Genomic DNA, 13,858 nt, shown 5'->3' on the forward strand with positions numbered 1-13,858 from the left:
TGTCAGGGAGGTGACTGGGTGACCTCTCCAACCCATGTCCGGTGACCGTGGGGAAACGCCAGCCGCCATGACAGAGGCTCCTTACTCGTAGGCCTGCAGGTTGTCGGGGGTCTTCTCCACCACGTAGCTGCTGGGGACGTAACCGGTCTGCCTGCCAGAGGGTGCAGAGAGACGTCAGTGCCTGGACCATGTCTGCTCCCTGCTCCCAATCACCCCCTCCTCCCCCCAACCCCTTCTTGCCCCCCTCCCCCTCTCCCTCTCCTCCCGCCCCCTCCCCAACCCCTTCTCTCCCCTTCCCCCTCCCCATTCTGTCCCACTCTCCTTTTCCCTTCCCACCTACTCCACCCCCACAGCCAGCTCCTCCCCCTCCCTCCCAACACCCCGTCCTCACCTCCACCTACCGTGTCCCTTCCCTGCTCCACACCCTTCCCCCAACATCCTTTTACCAACACCCCTCGCCCCCTCCTCCCAACACCCCTCGCCCCCTCCTTCCAACACCCCTCACCCCTCGCCCCCTCCTCCCGACTGCTCAGAGATTAATGCCCTCCCTAGAACTGCCCAGGGATCAGAGCTCGGTTCAGGGGATGTGGGGGTGGAGGGTGGGGCGGGGAGAGGGGGTCTGTAACGGGCTGGGGTTTCCTGATGGGGGATGAGGGAATCCCTGCTCAGTGTCCTGGGGTACGTGGAGAGGACGTGGTTCTTCCCAGAGCTCAGAGACTGAGAGGAGGTTTGCTGGAATCCTGCCCAACTGGGACGGGTCTCGACAGGGAAGCTGCTGCCGTGAGTGGGGGCTTCGAGGACCGAGGGGCAGTGGTTCAGGGCAAAGGGTGAAGGCCATGAGGAGGGTGTGAGGAGGCGTCTGTGGCCTGGGGTTCAGCAGCTCTGAGGGGAACAGGAAGAGAGTCTCAGAGTCACACAGCACGGAGACAGGCCCTTCAGCCCAACTGGTCCCTGCCGAACACTGTGCCCATCTAAGCCAGTCCCATTTGCCCGTGTTTGGCCCATATCCCTCTAGGCCTTTCCCTTCCCTGTACCTGTCCGAGTGTCTGTTAAATGTAACTGTACCTGCCTCACCCACTTCCTCTGGCAGCTCGTTCCACACACCCACCACAAAGTGTGAAAAAGTTGCCCCTCAGGTCCCCTCTAAATCTTTCCCCTCTCACCATAAACCTGTGCCCTCTTGTGTTAGACTCCCCCACCCTGGGGAAAAGACTGTGACCATCCACCTCATGATTTTATAAACGTCTATAAGGACACCCCTCGGCCTCCTTCACTCCAGAGAAAACAGTTCCAGCCTGTCCAGCCTCTCCTTATAACTCCAGCCCTCCAGTCCCGGCAACATCCTGGTGAATCGTTTCTCCACCCTTTCCCCACCCTTTCCAACTTAATCACATCTTTCCCATAGCTGGGCAACCAGAACTGCTGACAACAGTCCAAGAGTGGTCTCACCAATGACTTGTACAGCTGTAACATGACGTCCCAACTCCTGTACTCAGTGCCCTGACAGATGAAGGCCAGCGCGCCAAACGCCTTCTTCACCGCCCTCGTCTACCTATGTCTCCACTTTCAGGGAACCATGTACCTGCACCCCTGGGTCTCTCTGTTCTACAACCCAGGACCCTGCCACTCACTGTGTAAGTTCTGTCCTGGTTTAATCCCTCAAACTGCATCACTGTGCACTTGTCCGAGTTAGACGGCAAACAAGAGAGGAGCCAGCACCGATCCCTGCGGCACGCCGCTGGTCACGGGCCTCCAGTGTAAAAACAACCCTCCTCCACTACCCACTGGCTCCTCCCACCAAGGCAATGTTGTGACAGACGGTGCTTTCTGGAGGAACTCGACGGAGAGAGAATAATCTGCAGGGATGGGACTGATGGCACTTGGGCTGGCACGGACAACAGCTGGCCTCCTCCTTTGCAGCTGGGCTCAATACTGCGACTCTACTTGGCCAGGGATAGGCCTGCTGATGCTCCCCTTTGGAATTCACCCTGGGCCTGGCCACAGGAAAGACACCAGTACATCGGCACGCCCCGGTATCCCCGCTGTTCCCCACATCTGACTCCCTGGGAATCCAGCTGCAGTAATGGCAACAACTGCTCAGGTGACGGTCAATGCTCACAATTCACGGAATGGTGCTCAGGGACAAACGTTGAGGCTGTTCCTGTCCTCAGACCCAGCACCAGGGCCCTCTGGCTCAGGAGAGAGGTTTTTTTACACAAAATTGTTAGACAATGGGCCAAGAAAATAAACTAACGTCATTAAAGAAACAATAACAGACATTCTTGGGCTGAATGCTCATTGTCAGACAGACCCAGGGGTGCAGGTACACGGTTCCCTGAAAGTGGCTTCACAGGTAGACAGGGTTGTAAAGAAGGCTTTTGGCATCCTGGCATTCATAAATCAAAGTATTGAGTATAGGAGTTGGGACGTTATGGTGAGGTTGTATAAGACATTGGTGAGGCCAAATTTGGAGTATTGTGTGCAGTTCTGGTCGCCGAACTACAGGAAGGATGTCAGTAAGATTGAAAGAGTGCAGAGGAGATTTACTAGAATGTTGCCGGGTCTTCAGGAGTTGAGTTACAGGGAAAGATTGAGCATGTTAGGACTTTATTCCTTGGAGTGGAAAAGAATGAGGGGAGATTTGATAGAGGTTTACAAAATGATGAGGGGCATAGACAGAGTTAATGCAAATAGGTTCTTTCCACCTAGATTAGGAGAGACAAGTACGAGAGGACATGGCTTTAGGGTGAAAGGGGAAAGGTTTAGGGGGAACATTAGGGGGAACTTCTTCACTCAGAGTGGTGGGAGTGTGGAACGGGCTGCCATCTGATGTAGTAAATGCGGGCTCACTCTTGAGTTTTAAGAATAAATTGGATAAATACAAGGACAGGAGAGGTCTGGAGGGTTATGGACTGGGTGCAGGTAAATGGGACTAGTGGGATAACGTTTCGGCACAGACTAGAAGGGCTGAATGGCCTGTTTTCTGTGCTGTAGTGTTCTATGGCCTTCATCAGTCAGGGCACCGAGTATAGGAGTTGGGATGTTGGTGGTGAGGCCACATTGCAATATTGTGTTCAATTTTGGTCACCCCGCTGTAGGATAGACACAATTAAAGAATAGCCCAAGTTTGTCCAACCTCTCCACATAGCCCATGCCCTCTAATCCAGGCAGCATCCTGGTGAACCTCTCCTGCACCCTCTCCAAAGCCCCCACATCCTTCCTGTAACTGCACACAACACTCCAAGTGCGGCCTAACCAAAGTTTTATAGAGCTGCAACATGACTTCCTGACTCTTATACCCAACGCACCGACCGACGAAGGCAAGCGTGCCATACGCCTTCTTTACCACCCTGTCTACTTGTGTGGCCACTTTCAGGGAGCTGTTGACTTGGACCCTGAGATCCTCTGTACATCACCGCACCCAAGGGTCCTGTCATGTACTGTACACTTTCCCTCTACGTTTAATCTCCCAAAGTACAACACCTCACACTGCCCGGATCAGACGCTGCCAGTTGTCCGCCCAGATCTGGAGCCGATCTATTGCTGGATAAATGTGTGAGGGCTGGGGGTGGGGGAGATGGCAGGTGGTGGGGGGGGAGATGGGGGGATGGAGGGTGGGGGTGAGGATGGAGGGTGGGGGGAGGTGGTGGGGGGAGACTGGCGAGAAGCAGAAACACTGGCACAGAGCAGAAGGCCAGAGTAGCCCGGGTCTACCCAGCTCCGTGGAGATCGGCCGTACCCGTTTTTATTGCGCGCCTGCCACCAGTTGGCATCGTTCTTGTCCACGATGACGTACTCCTCGTTCTTCACCAGCGACAGGTCCTGCACGTTCCGGCTGTGGAAATCATACAGCGCCACCACCACTGTGTTCAGATCCATCTCCAGGGGCTCCGGGGGCAGCGGCTTCCACTGTGCACAGAGGTTAAAGTGCCAGAGTAAACCAGAAGCCCAGAGTAAATCAGGGAGGCCCAGAATAAACCCGTGGCCCAGAGTAAATCGAGGGGCCCCAGAGTAAATCAGGGCGCCCAGAGTAAACCAGGGAGGGGGGGAAATGTAGCAGGCTCACCTTGCTCAATACCGGAGTCGGTGGAAGTGGCTTCTTGGCTGCAAAGGGCAGGAAAGGAGACATCAGGCATTTGTAATGTTGGGGGCATTGCACATTATCGAACGGGTGAGGGATTGTAAACTCTGAGTGTCCAAGTTCACAATTCACAAAATGTGGGAACCACAAGTAATTAGGGAAGTAAACAGAACGTTGTTGCTTATTGTGAAGCAGCTGAGTACACAAGAAAAGAGGTTGTTCTTCTGTTCTACAGGGTGTTGGTGAGACCACGTCAGGAACACTGTGGACAGTGCCGGTCTCCTTATTCAGGCAAGGTTGACTAGACCTGAGGTACCTGCAGTGGGTGGGTGGGTATTCTGAGGAAAGGTTGCACAGGCGATGCTTGTATCTGCTCAAGTTCAGAAGAATCCCCTCCCACAGCCCATGGACACGCTCCCCCATCACCGACTCCCCCCACCCACTGAATCCCCTACCACAGCCCACGGACACCCCTGTCACCAACTCTCATAGAACCCTAGAACAATACAGCACAATACAGGCCCTTCGGCCCACCATGTTGTGCCGACCTTCAAACCTCGCCTAAGACTATCTAACCCCTTCCTCCCATATATCCCCCTATTTTAAATTCCTCCATATGCTTATCTAACAATCTCTTGACCAACGTATCAGCCTCCACCACTGTCCCAGGCAGCGCATTCCATGCACCCACCACCCTCTGGGTGAAAAACCTCCCTCTGACATCTCCCTTGAACTTCCCACCCATTACCTTAAAGCCTAACCCTCTTGTATTGAGCATTGGTGCCCTGGGAAAGAGGCGCTGGCTGTCTATCTATTCCTCTTAATATTTTGTACACCTCTATCATGTCTCGCCTCATCCTCCTCCTCTCGATCCCTGTGGGACTCCACTAGTCACAGCCCTCCAATCCAAATGCACTCCCTCCACCACAACCCTCTGCTTTCTACAGGCAAGCCAATTTTGAATCCACACGGCCAAGCTTCTCCGGATCCCTTGGCCTCTCACCTTCTGAAGAAGCCTACCATGCAGAACCTTGTCAAACGCCTTACTAAAATCCACGTAGACCACATCCACTGCACTACCCTCATCAGTCTTCCTGGTCACCTCCTCAAAGAACCCTATCAGGCTTGTGAGGCAAGATCTTCCCTTCACAAAGCCATGCTGGCTGTCCCTAATCAGTCCATGATTCTCTAAATGCTCATAGGTCCTATCTCTTAGAATCCTTTCCAACAACTTGCCCACCACAGACGTAAGGCTCACTGGTCTGTAATTCCCTGGACTATCCCTACTACCTTTTTTGAATAAGGGGACAACATTCACCACCCTCCAATCCTCCTGTATCATCCCCGTGGACACAAAGATCCTAGCCAACGGTTCAGCAATCTCCTCTCTCGCCTCACGAAGCAGCCTGGGGAATATTCTGTCAGGCCCCGGGGACTTATCTGTCCTAATATTTTCTAACAACTCCAACACATCCTCTCTCTTGATATCTACATACTCTAGAACATTAACCTCACCAACACTGTCCTCAGCGTCATCAAGGCCCCTCTCCTTGGTGAATACTGAAGAGAAGTATTCATTGAGAACCTCACCCACTTCCACAGCTTCCAGGCACATCTTCCCACCTTTGCCTTTAATCAGACCCACCTTTACTCTCGCCATCCTTCTGCCCTTCACGTACAAGTAAAAAGCCTTAGGATTCTCCTTAACCCTACTCGCCAAAGCCTTTTCATGTCCCCTTCTTGGTCTCCTCAGCCCCTTCTTCAGTTCCTTCCTTGCTACTCTCTATTCCTCACAAGACCTATCTGATCCTTGCTGCTTATACCTTATGTATGCTGCCTTCTTCTTCCTAACTAGTTGTTCCACCTCTCTCGTCACCCACGGTTCCTTCACCCTGCCATTCCTTCTCTGCCTCACCGGGACAAATTTATCCCTAACATCCTGCAAGAGATCCCTGAACAACGACCACATCTCCATAGTACATTTCCCTTCAAAAATGTCATCCCAATTTACACTCCCAAGTTCTAGCCTTATAGCCTCATAATTTGCCTTTCCCCAATTCAATACCTTCCCGTTCTCTTTGCTCCTATCCCTGTCCATGACAATGCTAAAGGTTAGGGAGCAATGGTCACTGTCCCCCAAATGCTCACCCACTGATAGATCTGTCACCTGACCTGGTTCATTACCTAAAACTAGATCTAATATGGCATCCCCTCTAGTCGGCCTGTCAACATACTGTGACAGGAATCCGTCCTGGACACACTGAACAAACTCTGCCCCGTCTAAACCTTTGGCACTAAGCAGGTGCCAATCAATATTTGGGAAGTTGGAGTCTCCCACGACAATAACCCTGTTATTTTTGCATCTTTCCAAAATCTGCCTCCCAATCTGCTCCTCAGTATCCCTACTATTACTGGGGGTCCTATAGAATATTCCCAGTAGAGTAACTGCTCCTTTCTTGTTCCTAACTTCCACCCATATTGACTCTAGAGAGGATCCTTCTACATTATCCACCCTTTCTGCAGCTGTAACCGTGTCCCTGACCAGTGTCACCACCCCTCCTCCTCTTCTCCCCCCCCCATCCCTTTTAAAACACTGAAAACCAGGAATATTCAATATCCATTCCTACCCTGATGTCAGCCATGTCTCTGTAATAGCCACAATATCGTAGTCCCATGTACTTATCCAAGCTCACAGTTCATCTCCCTTATTCCTGATGCTTCTGGCATTTAAGTAAATGCACTTTAGCCCATCCACCTTACTACTTTTACAGCCTGTACTCTGCTTCTCCTTCCTCATAGCCTCTCTACCTGTCAGATCTGCCTTTTCCCCATCCCCTTCTACCTCTGACCTACTCCTCCGGTTCCCTTCCCCCCTCGCAATCTAACTTAAACCCTCCCGAACCACCCTAGCAAACCTGGCCGCAAGGATATTGGCCCCCCTCAGGTTCGGGTGTAACCCATCCTCTCTGTACAGGTCCCACCTTCCCCAGAAGAGATTCCAATGATCCAAAAATCTAAAACCCTCCCTCCTGCACCAACTCCTCAGCCACGCATTCAACTGCCATCTCCTCCTATTCCTACCTTCACTATCGCGTGGCACTGGCAGCAATCCTGAGATCGCTACCCTTGAGGTCCTGTTCTTCAGCCTTCTGTCTAGCTCCCTAAACTCACTTTTCAGGACCTCATCCCTCTTCCCACCTATGTCATTGGCACCAACATGAACCACGACTTCTGGCTGTTCTCCCTCCCGCTCTAGAATCCTGTGGACCTGATCAGTGACATCCCGGACCCTGGCACCTGGGAAGCAACATACCATCCGGGATTCATGCTCACTGTCACAGAACCTCCTGTCTGTTCCCCTGACTATCGAGCCCCCTATCACTACTGCCTTCCTCTTCTCCTCCCTTACCTTCTGAGCAGCAGGACCGGTCCCAGTGCCACAGACCTGGCTACTGCTGCTGGGCCCCGGCAGGTCATCCCCCTCAACAGCCTCCAAAGCGGCAAACCTGTTACTGAGGGGAACAGCCTCTGGGGTCCTCTGCACTGTCTACCTGTTCGTTTTCTTTTTCTTTTCTCTCCCTGACAGTCACCCTTCTATCTACTTCCTGGACTCCAGAAGTACCTGCTCTAAGGAGGGTGACTGTCTCCTGATGTACAGTATCTACATAACTCTCTCCCTCCCTGATGCTGCGCAGTGTTTGAAGCTGCAACTCCAGCTCATCAATTCTGAGCCGAAGTTCCTCCAGCCTTAAGCACTTACTGCAGACGTGGTCATTGTGGACCGCAGCAAGGTCCACTAGCTCCCACATCAAGCAGCTGCAGCACACCACCATGTCCTCCATCTGAACTAATTCTTTCCCTACCCGCTCTTATCCTTCTTAAAAATTTATAACAGATAACAGGTAAACCTTACCTTCACCTACCAGCTACACTCCTGCCTCGCCCCTTTACGCCCAAGCCCTTTGAGCTAAAGCCCAAAACACTCTGCTCCCTCTCACTCCGCTGCCCGCTCCGACGCTGCCCGCTGGATATGGCGGTCTTCTTCTTAAACTGTTCGCGCACTACCAACTGATGTCACGCGCCTGCACAGTTAGTCCCCGCTATCCCCGAAACGTTAGAAAAAAAAACTTATCTGTTCGGAACTCCTCGGCTGCTTCCACTCGTTCACCTCTAGCTCCCGATCTCCCACCCAATGAATCCCCTCCCACAGCCCGCTGCCCCTCTCCTGAGGAGGGTCTGTTAACTGAAGCCCATTGCCATTCCACACCCAGTGACTGTGCTGGGGTTGTCTGCCTCCCCACTGAACCCACATTCACCCTGTGGTCTCATCGCAGTGAGGTACGAGGGGTTGGGGAGGGGGATGCATCTGCTCTGGGTGAGGGGCTGGAGCGGTGTGTGGACCGGTGGGAAGAAGATTCTACGTACAGTCCCTGTTGGGATCATAGAACTGGCAGCCCATGGCCAGCTTGTCGAGTTGAGAACAACACAGCCAGTGTCCCTCTGCCCAGAAGTTGGGGTGGTATTTGTTGGTCAGGATGTTGTTGTTCTTTGATTCTGAAAGACAAAATAAATGGAATGTGATGGACCACACCTGGAAATCCAACCACCTCCACCCGGACCCAGAGACCAGGGTTCCCCGTCTCCCCTAACCCCAGGGCGAAGAACTGCTCCAGTCTTTTATCAGGAACTAATTCTCAGATAACGTCACCTCGAGCTGTTCTGCGCAGTTTTGTATTGGATTAAACAGAGAAAACTACTGTTACCTTTCCTTCAATGTATGGATCCCACCTCCTCCCCAATCGCCACCCACCACCCCCTCCCCAATCCCCCCATCCACCACCCCCTCCCCAGCCCCCCCATCCATCACCCCCTCCCCAACCCCCCCATCCACCACCCTCTCCCCAGCCCCTCCACCCACCACCCCCTTCCCCAACCCCCCATCCATCACCCTCTCCCCAATCCCTACCCACCAACCTCTCCCCAATCCCCCACCCACCAGTCCCTCCCCAACCCCCCACCCACCACCCTCTCCCCAGCCCCTCCACCCACCACCCCCTCCCCAACCCCCCCATCCATCACCCTCTCCCCAATCCCTACCCACCAACCCCTCCCCAATCTCCCCACCCACCAGCCCCTCTCTAACCCTCTCCCCAATCCCTACCCACCAACCCCTCCCCAATCCCCCCACCCACCACCCTCTCCCCAGCCCCTCCACCCACCACCCCCTCCCCAACCCCCCCATCCATCACCCTCTCCCCAATCCCTACCCACCAACCCCTCCCCAATCCCCCCACCCACCAGCCCCTCCCTAACCCCCCACCCACCACCCCCTCCCCAACCCCCCATCCATCACCCTCTCCCCAATCCCTACCCACCAACCCCTCCCCAATCTCCCCACCCACCAGCCCCTCCAACCCTCTCCCCAATCCCCCCACCCACCACCCCCTCCCCAACCCGCCACCCACTACCCTCTCCCCAATCCCCACCAATTTACTTACTAACCCCATGAACCCATCACAGAATACAGTCCAGCACAGGAACAGGCCCTTTGGCCCACCATGCCTGTGCCAACCATGATGTCCCATCCACCTGCACATGGTCCGTACCCCTCCATTACACTGCTCTGAGCTCACTCCAACCTGCCTGCTCACCTTCTTTCAGGGCTGTCACCCACTTCTGCCGACTCTCTTTGCTCGGAGCGAACACATACAAATAGTAACTCTCATGGAAAACCTGGGAGAGAGAAGGGAGCTTTTAATAAAAACAATCATATCAGCATCAGGTCTAGTTACCTTTGTAGAAGTCTTGTGTAAGCACACACGCTTTCTGCTGTCATCATTTTTACATTGAAAATGCCTATGTAAACAGCTGCCGGTAACGGTGCACTTGCAGGTTTAGTCAGTAGGTGACGCTGTGGAGCAATCACCATAGAAAGCATCCTATCTGGATGTATCACGGCTTGGTACTGCAACTGCTCTGCCCAGGACTGCAAGAAACCAAAGAGAGTTGTGGACGTAACCCAGCGCATCACGGACACCAGCCTCCCCTCCCTGGACTCTGTCTATACCTCTCGCTGCCTTGGTGTAGCAGCCAGCATAATCAAAGACCCCACCCACCCGGGACATTCTCTCTTCTCTCCTCTTCCATCGGGTAGAAGATACAGGAGCCTGAGGGCACGTACCACCAGACTTAAGGACAGCTTCTACCCCACTGTGATAAGACTATTGAACAGTTCCCTTATACAGTGAGATGGACTCTGACCTCACGATCTACCTTGTTGTGACCTTGCACCTTATTGCACTGCACTTTCTCTGTAGCTGTGACACTTTACTCTCTACTGTTATTGTTTTTACCTGTACTATGCACTCTGTACTAACTCAATGTAACTGCACTGTGTAATGAATTGACCTGTAAGATTGGTTTGTAAGACAAGTTTTTCACTGTACCTCGGTACAAGTGACAATAATAAACCAATACCAATTTTCTGATCAAGTCAACCTCCATTTTGTGAGTAAACTTCTGTACCCTTTGTGATTGTAAATCCTTCTACCAGATCCTCCCATTCTCCTCCTTTCCCAGGAGAACCCCAGCTTCCCCAGTCTGTCCACAGAACTAAAGTCCCTCATCCCTGGAATCTTTAGGAAATCTCTTCCACACCCTCTCCAAAGTCTTCCCATCTTTCGCAGAGTGTGGCACTGAAACGCAGCAACAGAACTGGCCGCCAGCTGCCACACGTGGCTGAACCGGTGTTTATAGATGTTCATCGGGACTTCCTTGTCCACCATTAATAAAACCCAGCTACCTGTGGCACAGCAGAGCACCAGGGACTCGGCTTTGATCCTGACCTCGCGTGCTGTCCGTGTGGAGTCTGCACGTTCTCCGTGACCATGTTGGTTTCCTCCCACATCCCAAAGATCTGGGGGTTGGGAGGTTAATTGCCTCCAGTGTGTGGGTGAGGGGTAGAATCCGGAGGGGAGTTAATGGGAGTGCGGGGAGAATAAAATGATGGAATTAGTGTAAGTGACTGGGTGATGGTTGGCACAATCTCGATGGGCTGAAGGGCCTGTTTCGCTGCTGTATCTCTGCATGACTCTGCCCCATTTTCTTTATTAAGCACTTTCTCAACTCGCTCTACAATGAACCCTGCACACAGATCCCTGTAGCTTTGTGAGTTGTTGCCTCTCCTTGTCCTTCCCAATGAAAGGAAACAACCCACAGCATTAAACTTCATCTGCCACCTCTCCGCCCATTCGACCAGCTGGTCAATATCTCCAAGTCCATTACTGTCCCCAAATGTGTCAGCTGCAAATTTGGGAACTGCTCTGTGCACACAACTCCAGTTCACTAGTGCCTGTATAAGTTAATGCATGGGGAACAGTCAATCCCTGAAGAACTCCACTCTACACCTTCCTTCAGCCTGAAAAACAGCCTTTCACTCCTGCACTCTGTTTTCCCAATTTTCTAACCACGTTGCAACAACCTGTTTTGTTCTATGGCCTTTGATCTCAATGACAAGCCTGTTGTGTGAAAGCTCTTTAAACCTTTTGGAAATCCATGTATATCACATCAACTACAACTCCCACCTTGACCCTCGCTGTTACTCATTTTACGGACACTGCATTTCCAGGCGGAATCCTCATGGCTCTGAGCTTGGGGTAATTCTTGCCCCACACGGACTCGTGTTTCTCTTGTTCAACAGGGAGCTGACCTTGTGCTCAGACTCCAATGTGACCACAGTGCTTGTGGTGAAGGTGGAAATTAAAGCAGGAAATGATAGAAACATTCAGCAGATCAGGTTGCATCTGTAGAGGGAGTTAACCTTTCAGGTCGAAGACACCTCATCAGCCCTCTTCACCAGTTCTGACTTAGGCCCTCGTACCTGAAACATTAGTTCTTTCCACAGATGCTGCCTGACCTGCTGAGAGTCTCCAATATTTTCTGTTTTATGACCTTTAACAAATCTACAATTTACTAATTCTGTTCCTGATACTGTTTCTGGAATCTTCCCAGCCACCGAGGTTAAACTGACTGCAGCAACACACACACTGCTGGAGGAACTCAGCGGGTCAGGCAGCATCGGTGGAGGGAAATGGACAGTCGATGTTTCGGGCCGAGACCCTTCATCAGGAGGTTAAATTGATATATGTCGTTGCACTGTACTGTTGCCGCAAAGCAACAGATTTCATATCATGTGTCAGTGATAATAAACCTGATTCTGATTAGTCTGTAGTTACAGGGATTATCCCCACACCTTGTCTTGGGCAAGAATGTAATGTCTGCATTTCCCCAGTCCTCAGGCACACCACAAATCGACCGAGGTTTGAAATATCTCCAAAGTCTTTGTACCTTCCCTAAAGTGTGGGGCCAGGATGTGTGCAATTTCCTCCTCCTCTTTCCTCAGTAGCCACGGTTGCATCCCATCTGGACCAGGCGATTTATCCGGCATGGTCTGCCTTTCCAGTACCGCCTCTCTACCCCATTTTAGCCCATCCAGAACCCCAAGTGCACCTTCCTTTGCCGAGACTCCTGAAGCAGATTCCTTCATGGATTGTGGCAGGTAGAGATGAGGTAGTGTTCCACCACAATACAACGATGGTGGATGTGTCTGGAGAGGGGGGATGGTTTCCTCCTGCCTTCTGGAGGAAGTGGACATGGGGAAGGCCCGTGAACGGTGCTGAGGGCGATGACTGAGCCTCCATCACCACGTCTGACAGACGGGCATGGTGAACCAACGGTGGAGAGAGATTGGTGAAACCTACACCACAAGCACTGAGGTGACGTTCACACTGGAGTCTGAGCGCAAGGTCAGCTCCCTGTGGAATACAAGAGGCGTGAGTCTGTGTGGGGCAAGGATTTGCCCGAGCTCAGAGCTGTGAGGATTCTGCTGGAAATGCAGCATCCATGAGGTGAGTGCACCGGGGGAACCAGACTGGTTTACAGACTCTGGAAGAATTAACCCGGAGGGAATATTTCTTAACATTGAACGGCAGGAATAGGACTTGAATGGAATGGCTTCAAGCCCCTGGTCTCTTTCCAACGTAGATTGGGAAATTCTTCACTGAGAGTGACCAAGGAGAAGCAGAGTGCCAGGTGCAGCAGAAACCAGCAGGGTTTATGTGGGGTGACCCTGGTGGAAATAGGTGAGTCATAGTCAAAGTCATAAAGTCATACAGCATGGAAGCAGGCCCTTCAGCCCATTGAATCCATGCTAACCCCATCAAATACCCACCGTCTGTACTACCAACCACCCACTTACAATGATCTGATTTTATTCTCCCCACAATCCCACCAGCTCCCCCCAGATTCCACCCCTCACCCACACTCTGGCAGCAATTTACAGCGGCCAATTAACCCACCGACACCGCCTGTCATTGAGATGTGGGAGGAAACCAGAGCACCCGAGGGAAAGCCTCATGGTCACAAGGCAAAGGTGCCAACTCCACACAGACAGTGCCGGAGGTTGGGATCGAACCCAGGACACCAGAACTGTGAAACAACAGCACTACCTGCTGCACCCCTCGGTGGACGACAGGTGAAATGGCCTCCATCCATGTGCAATGATCTTGTGAACCTCTCTGGCGTGAAGCAGGTGCAGAGGACAATGCGTGGCGGATGTGCTGAGGACGTTCTCACACACACGTGTCAGCCTTGCCTCTGCTCTGGGTGCTCAGCTACTGGTCACACTGACACACACAACCAGAGCTCATTGCACCTCTCACAGCCCTGACTTCCCCGGGGTGTACACACGGCCCCAGAGCAGGCACTGGTGGTTCTGCT

General features: G+C 52.5%; 1 protein-coding gene across 1 annotated transcript in view; it reads right to left on the reverse strand.

Annotated features, from left to right (window-relative positions):
- The window catches only part of LOC127569115 (tyrosine-protein kinase ITK/TSK-like), a 58,751-nt gene that overhangs the window by 25,746 nt on the left and 19,147 nt on the right, over positions 1 to 13,858 (reverse strand). The window contains exons 3-7 of the mRNA XM_052013475.1: positions 9,733 to 9,814; positions 8,507 to 8,635; positions 4,067 to 4,104; positions 3,740 to 3,909; positions 86 to 151 (exon numbers count right to left, since the gene is read on the reverse strand). Of these exons, the coding sequence (XP_051869435.1) occupies positions 86 to 151; positions 3,740 to 3,909; positions 4,067 to 4,104; positions 8,507 to 8,635; positions 9,733 to 9,814 (485 nt within the window). The remainder of the gene's footprint in view (positions 1 to 85; positions 152 to 3,739; positions 3,910 to 4,066; positions 4,105 to 8,506; positions 8,636 to 9,732; positions 9,815 to 13,858) is intronic.

Source organism: Pristis pectinata, chromosome 4, assembly GCF_009764475.1.
Source record: "Pristis pectinata isolate sPriPec2 chromosome 4, sPriPec2.1.pri, whole genome shotgun sequence".
Lineage (NCBI taxonomy): Eukaryota > Metazoa > Chordata > Chondrichthyes > Rhinopristiformes > Pristidae > Pristis > Pristis pectinata.